The 7,801-nt window shown below is 47.0% G+C and overlaps 1 protein-coding gene across 1 annotated transcript in view; it reads right to left on the reverse strand.

The window, feature by feature from the left end:
• Positions 1-7,475, reverse strand: part of SUMF1 (sulfatase modifying factor 1) — a 106,993-nt gene extending 99,518 nt beyond the window's left edge. Inside the window, exon 1 of the mRNA XM_015424019.1 lies at positions 7,221-7,475. Within this exon, the coding sequence (XP_015279505.1) occupies positions 7,221-7,475 (255 nt within the window). The remainder of the gene's footprint in view (positions 1-7,220) is intronic.
• Between the last annotated feature and the right edge of the window lie 326 nt (positions 7,476-7,801).

Below are 7,801 nucleotides of genomic sequence, written 5' to 3' on the forward strand. Positions count from 1 at the left end.
TCACTACGAGAGGGCTCAACGACGTCTAATTTCAGCATTTCTGCGGTTTCTCGCCGGACATCTTCCCATCTACCGCGGGGTATGGGTCGCCACACCGCTCTAGCTACTTGTTGGGCCTCAGTGGTAATGGGATGGTCAATACAGGTAGTATATCCCGGCAGAGTAGAAAAAACCCTGGGATGGGTAGCAATTACCTGGCACAACTGTTGTTTCTGTCCTTCGGTGAGGGCATCATCCATCAATGGTTGTAGGTATTGCTCGTTGTCAGGAAGCAAGATCGGTATGGATACTTCCTCCTCCACCTGCAAACCAGAGACCCCGGGCACCTGATCTCGCCACTGTTTTAAAACATTGACATGTAGCGACCTCATACTATGTACTCCGGACCCACACCGTACTTTATATGTTACCGGTCCTAAAACTTTTACAATGGGGTAAGGGCCTCGCCACACTGTTGGTCCTGCTGTTTGAAATGCACTTTTATGGACCAGTACTTGATCTCCTACCGCAAAGGTGCGGAGGTGAGTTCCTCGATCATAGGCTAATTTCTGACGCTGTTGGGCCCTTCCCAGGTTATCAACAGCCTGTTGACGTATGTTTTGGAGTTTTGCTTGTCGTGCTTCTAGGTCCTCAGGCACTGCGTTAGAGTCAGGGTTTTGGACCCATTGTTCTTTGAGGACCTCTAGAATACCTCTCGGTTGTCTTCCAAATAAAAGCTCAAACGGGCTAAACCCCGTTGAATCCTGAGGTGTTTCCCTAAAGGCAAAAAGGACCGGATCTACAAACAAGTCCCATTGGGCCGGTTTATCTTCCCCTACTTTCTTTAGTGCATCTTTCAAAGTCTTGTTAAAGCGTTCCACAAGCCCGTCAGTTTGGGGATGATATAACGACGTAAACAGTTGTTTTACCCCTAAAGATTGACACATATGTCCCACCAGCCCTGCCTTGAACGATGTACCCTGATCCGTTACCAACTCGCGCGGAATTCCAAAGTGAGCAAACACTTGGAATAACATTTTGGCTACTCCAGACGCTTTCATTGAGCGCATAGGAAAAGCCTCCGGATAACGCGTAGCATAGTCCACTATGACTAACAAATACCGGTTACCCCAGGCTGTGCAAGTTAGCGGACCTACGAAATCCATAGCAATCCTTTTAAAAGGTTCTGTGACTATGGATAGTGGTTGTAACGGAGCCCGTAAAGGCCGCTGGTTAGTGTGTCTCTGACACTGCGGGCATGCTTGGCAATATTGTTTCACTTCTTGATAGACTCCTGGCCAGAAGAAATGCTGTAAGATACGGGCCAGAGTTTTCTGTGTTCCTTGATGTCCCGCCCATTCATGATCATGCGCTTTTGCTAAAATATCCGGGCGATAACTTTGGGGAATTAGTAACTGCCACACTTCCTCCCCCGGGGTTCGCCCCCTGGCTACGCGAAACCAACCTCCCCCTTCCTTTATTATACGGGGTGTTCTGCTAGCTGTCCGAGCGTCTATGATGACGCCTTCGTTTAGCGCTACCCTCTTTCTAGCTCCTTCTAACGAAGGGTCCGTCTCCTGCTTATCAAGGAATAAGGGATCGACCAGCCGGGCACTCACCTCGTCCTCACTTTCCTCTGACTCTTCTTCTTCCTCACTCTTCTCACTGGAGTCCGTCTCGTGAGCTTGTAAAGTAAGCGCAGCCAAGTCCTCCATTATATCAGGACTGGCTGTAGCGTGATGTAACAATTTTCGAAAACTTAACAAATCTCTTCCCAAGAGTACTGGGCAGGGCAATGAGGCCACTGAGGCGACCTCTATCAAAACAGGTTCCCCTTCTATTAACATCGGCACCTTGATTACAGGCCACATGTGTTGGTGTTTAGAGAAACATAATATTGGCGTCCATCGCCTCGGCTGAATGTGGTCAGGAATTAAATCCGACCGCACCATTGAAATCGAACTGCCGGAGTCAAGCAATGCCTCACACTTACGGCCGTACAGAGTTACTACTATGGTGCACGGGTCCCACCCCCCTTCTGGGCCCCATATGGACAATGTAGCCAGCCATGAGGCGTCACACTCCATTACGGGGCATTCGCGTTGTAAATGTCCCATTTGCCCACATGAAAAACAGGGTCCTCTCATAGGCCCTACTCTACCTGACTCCATATTACTTTCAGTATTTGTTATCGCTGGTTCTATTGCTGGCGTACCCCTGGCGCTGTAGCTCCCCTATGGACTATATTCGAATCCTCTGCCTTGCGACAGCCGTCAAGCGCGACCTCCTCGGCCCGCTCCGTCGGGTCCTAACGCCTTGCCGCTGGTAGCTTCCCCGCTTAATCTCCCTGTTTTCGGTCCTTCAATTAGTTTCTTTCCACTTTCAGCTGCTAAATAATTTTCTAGTAAACTGATGAACGTGTCTAGAGTTGCAGGTTTAGACCGAACTACCCATAGTCTCATGTCTGCTGGCATAATGCTTATGGCTTGTTCCATTACCACCTTCTCTACTATGCCTCGCTCTCCGTCAGTTTTTGGGTTGAGCCACCTACGGGCATATTCTTTTAATTCAGCTACCACCAAACGTGGTCTATCAGCAATCTGCCACTTGCGATGTCTAAACTTCTGACGAAAAGTCTCATCAGTTATCTCGTAACGATCCAGAATAACCTTTTTGACCTCGTCATAGTTGGCGGCTTGGACTTTCGGTAATGCCCGCATAGCAGCTTGCGCTCCCCCCGTCAGGTAAGGACCTAGTATAAAAGCCCATTGTTCTTTTGGCCATTGCGCCATTTCGGCTGCTCTTTCGAAAGACTCTAAATAGGCTTCTATGTCATCTTCTGCTGTTAGTTTCGTAAGTAGAGGGGGGGGAATACGCATTCCCGGTGGCCCGCTAGGTCTAGCTCCTTCCCAAGCTTTGCTTAAGTTTCGTATTAATAGTACCTGGGATTCCTGTTGTTGTTTCATCCAGGCGTGCATTAATCCTTCCTGTCGCTCCGTTAGCCACTGAGAGAACTGCCCGAGATCGAAGGTAGGAGTTGAGGGTTGGGCACCTTTTTCCTCTGAGGTTTCCATACTGACCGCTTGAGCTTGAGCCGTGAACCGCTTTTCCCAGCCAGCCGGTTTGGGTATAGCCGGACGAAAGGCTGTCTTCCCCGTACGGGCCACCAATTTGTCAGCCCTCGTCTGGCTCAAGGGAAGGGTTGGGTCGTGGGTTGGCTCCAGCGTGTTATTCACAAAGCGTTTTGGCCTAGGTTCCCCTCAGAGTTGCCGTTTGAGAGTGACTCCCACTCTCTTTCAGCCATGTGGGTCGTTAGACGAGTTCGAGTTACTTCACTCCTCTCTGTCTTTCTCACGACTCTCACATTCTCCTCCTCCCTGGGTACACCTGAGGGCCTTTTTATTTGCTTCGTTTACAGCACCTTGTGAACCCACCACCCAATTCTTAAAGGGATTCCACCACCCACCTGGTTTAGGTCCCCTTTTCTCAGAACTTTGTGATTTTCCACCCAGCTCTCCATCTATCAGAATATTGTCGGCCAGCCCAACCATGTCCGCGGCCCCGACGTCCCCCTTTTGAGGACCCATCACCTCGATATGGTCTACAGGCCAAGACTCCTGAACCTCCTGGGAACGGTCGGAGTCCTGGCACCCCGGTTTCTCTACTACAAAGGGGGTAGCTTCCTGCATAGGAGGGAGGGGGTTGAGAGCGCCCTCCCGACATAACGTTTACGTGTGAATGGAGTTGTCAGCTGCATGAGATCTGGGTTGAGTTGCTGTTCCTCCTCTGTTACAGGTATTTAACCCAGGCACAGCCAGAGGCACAAGCCTTTGATGCAGAAGGGTAAGAGCCAAAGGCATCTTTACCCCTGGTTCGCAGCCTATGGCCCTGAAGTGAACCACACCAGTGCATCCAGGAAGAGCCAAGGATTTCAAATATTTGTTCTTTTTCATTTATTTAAATTTTCTAAAGATCTGTGAGTCCCCACCGTGGATAAAGCAAGGGGGCACATAATAAACGTACACAACTGTGAAAATAATGCAACTGGTACTGCTTGCTCCATTTCAGTGTATAGTTCTGGCAAGCATTAACCAATATGCTCCTGTGAAATAAAGGCCAGGAACACTCAACAGGGACAAGTATGGCATGAAAAAGTTCACTTACAGAAATGCTCATGTTAATCAAAACAGAACTGGTGGAGGCAGCCAAAGCATAAAATATGCTACGCAATTCATCCTCCTTTTACACAATTACAACCCTCCACTGCTAATAATCCCACCAGCACAAATTAATCTACAAACAGCTATGTAGATCCAGCTTCCATTCAGCAGATGTTGGCAAGCATACACATGGCAGCACATCATCCCGTATAAAGAATAAAGGACCATCACAGCCTTCCAGAATATTTACTCCAATACCAGACAAAAAGTGGCAGTTTGGTTTTTGCTCGTTTGCCACCCAACACCTTTTTTTACTTTGTCAAGTCCATTAGAAATGTAAACAGGTTTGTATTCATTTGCAGGCATATTACATTTTGTAAGATGCATTTCTTTACAGGGGGCCTGTTTTTTATTTTTCATGCCAAAATCTCCAGGATGTAAGGCAAGATGCACCTAGTGGCTCATGGATTTACACCCATTTTGTTTCAGTTACAACTGAAGCGGGTATCACAAAGCTTGAAAAATTGAAACCACACCAGCTGTACAATGTGCTTGCTCCTTTATGATGATGAAATTTATATTTATCTCTTAAACCAGTCCACAATGTAACTGATACTCTGTTTTAAACCAGAGAGCTTGCATTTGCATCAAATTAGTTCTACTACAGAACTATACGAAACTGGAAGTAGTACAATGGTGATAGTAGCCAGGACTCTGACATGAGTCCTATAAATAATGCCCCATACCTGCAAGCATTCCTGGCAGATACCTGTCCTACCTGTTGTGGAAAACCTTTCCAAAATGAGATTCCTAAACTTTAATAGAGCAGCTCCTTTATTGTATTGCATCTCCCCCTCCCAATATTCAACCTAAATCTATCTTCTCAAGTAGGTCAAAGTAGCACCCTGTTTTACAAAGTGGCCAATCAGATGTCACTGAAGGATTCATAAAGCAAGGCATCAGGCCAAATGCCAGTCTGGTGTAGTGGTTAAGAGTGCAGACTCTAATCTGGGAGAACCGGGTTTGATTCCCCACTCCCCCACATGCACCTGCTACTGTGACCTTGGGTAAGTCACAAGTTCTCTCAGAAGTGTTCTCTCAAGAGCAGTTCTCTTAGAGCTCTCTCAGTCCCACCTACCTCACAAGGTGTCTATTGTGGGGTGGGGAAGAGAAAAGAGATTGTAAGCTGCTATGAGACTCTGAGTGAAGGGTGAGGTTTAAATCCAATTTCTTCTTCTTCCCACTGCTGCCCCTCCCCCCAACACTGGTATTCAGAGATTCCATTTAGCTATTATAACCAATAGCCATCAATTGACCAATTCTTAATGAATTTGTCTAATTCCCTTTCAAAGCCAACTAAACAGGGGGCAATTGTGTGACAATAAATTGCAGCACTTTGTGGATTAGGCACTACTTACGAAGAATTAACTTAGTACAGTGGTCAATAATAAAGTCTTAACATGGATAACTATTTCCTGTGAGAGCCAGTTTGGTGTAGTAGTAAGGAGCAGGGACTCCAATCTGGGAAAACCAGGTTTGACTTCCCACTCCTCCACATGCAGCTGCTGGTGTGACCTTGGGTCAGTCATAAGTTCTTTAAGAGCTGTTCTCTCAAGAACAGTTCTGGAGAGAGTTCACTCAGCCCCACCTACCTCACAGGGTGTCTGTTGTGGGGAGGAGAAGGGAAATGGATTGTAAGCTGCTCTGAGACTCCGAGTGAAGGGCGGGTTTTAAACCAATCTCTTCTTCTACTTCCAACAATAACACTTGCGCAATCAGGCAAAAAAGCAATGCTGATGTTCGGCTGCCTTGCCTCTTTTTGGAAAAAGAAAGCAAGCCTGACAGTATAAATAGTTTATCAAGAAGTTAAGGAACAGCAGCACTGGACACAAATGGCACAGCAATGAACTCTGATTTAACTAATCACTGACAGCAGTTACCCTTTGCCCATTTACACTTCCTAGATGTGAGCTCTGCTTTTAAGTAACACAAAGCTTGCAATTGTTAGAGAATGTTTTGTCAGGCTGCACTTAGCCTTATGGAAAATAAATTATTCTTCCAGACCCTTGTGAAGAGAGATCATACTCAGTAGTAATGCACTTAAAATTCCTATGCAACAGAATCAAATGTAGGGCCTTAAAATGTGCAGAACATGATTTCGTTTCCTAAAGACCAGCATATCATTGTAACTTTTCCATCTCCAGAGAATCTCGTCTGAGGGACAAGATTGCAACCCCCAGTTTACCCTCTAAAACGTCAACCTGAAAAAGCCCCTGACAGTCATAATGAGGAAGCACTACTGGATTAGTTGAATGTCAGCTGTGCCGGATACTCTATTAATATATGTTGATCCACACTAAATCATGATTTGGGAGCATATGGCTATATAACAAAAGAAAACTGAACTGGGAAACAAAGATCACAGAGCAATACACACTGGAACAATCATGCAACTAGGTGCTGTGTTGTTGGGGCATGTCACACTGCATATACAGTTTGATACACTGCAGTGTTAGACAGCATGCATGTCAGATCTAGGGTTTTCTTGGGGGGAGGTGTTACACAATGGTGAGGCATTGACAGCACTAATGTAAAAACATGACTGGGCTCACTGACAAAGACAATAATGCTAGGAAAAGATGAAGACAACAAGAAAAGAGAAAGACCCAACATAAGATGGATTGACTCCATCAAGAAAGCCACGAACCTCAGTTTGCAAGACCTGAGTAAGGCTGTTAAGAATAGGACATTTTGGAGGCCATTAATTCATAGGGTCACCATAGGTCAGAAGCAACCTGACAGCACTTACACACAAGAAAACATGACCCCTCACAACGATCATGGTCGCTGGGAGCTAGACACCACTTCAAAGATTTGCCACTGCTGCAGGGAACCCCAACGAGAATCTAACAGAGAACAACCTGCACTTGGATATGACACCAAGTCAGCCTGTGGACGGTAACTGAGGGATGAGGTAAACGGATATAAACATCCACAGAATCCATTGGAACAGTTCGTTTTTGCAGTGTTATTTCTCCAAGTACCGTACCCACACACACTTCAGCCTTTCACGCCGCTTACCTTGCTGCCCTCATTTTTCGGGGGCACAGCCCCCGGCTCCTGCTTTAGCTGCTGGGAAGCACTAGCCTCCAGGGAGTATTTCTGTGCCGCTGCCTCCCCGCCACTGACCCGGTTGCTCTTGCAGCCACAAGCTCCTCGATCCCCTTCTCCGGTCTTCCCAGCTCCATCGCCGTCCTGCAAACACGCCGCCAACCCCAACCACAGAACCCAACAAGTGACAACTCCCCAGCACAGCTCCTGCCTGGGCGCAGCCATGCTTAGCAGAGAATCACGTGACGGAGGAGCGGTCAGCTGACCTCGTTCAAAGCAAGGTGCTTTCCCGCTGGCTACAGGCTCGAACTTCAAGTACGGAAGTCTTAACTTTCAAGGGAACTTGCTCCCTACCCACAAGCTAAGAGTTTTCTGCAGCAATAATAGCAAGAAAAGGCTACAGATACGCATCCCACGCCTTTTCTGTAAGACGCAAAAACCGCGATGTGGGTTTTTTATTCTTCTTTCACAACCTGCTTCCTTGTTAGCTAGGAGTCACACTTCGGTTGTTATTTCCTTCCGCTTTGTAGTCGCAGTTTTTAGGGGGCTAG

Source organism: Gekko japonicus, unplaced genomic scaffold, assembly GCF_001447785.1.
Source record: "Gekko japonicus isolate JY-2015 unplaced genomic scaffold, Gekko_japonicus_V1.1 scaffold2376, whole genome shotgun sequence".
In the NCBI taxonomy this organism is placed as follows: domain Eukaryota; kingdom Metazoa; phylum Chordata; class Lepidosauria; order Squamata; family Gekkonidae; genus Gekko; species Gekko japonicus.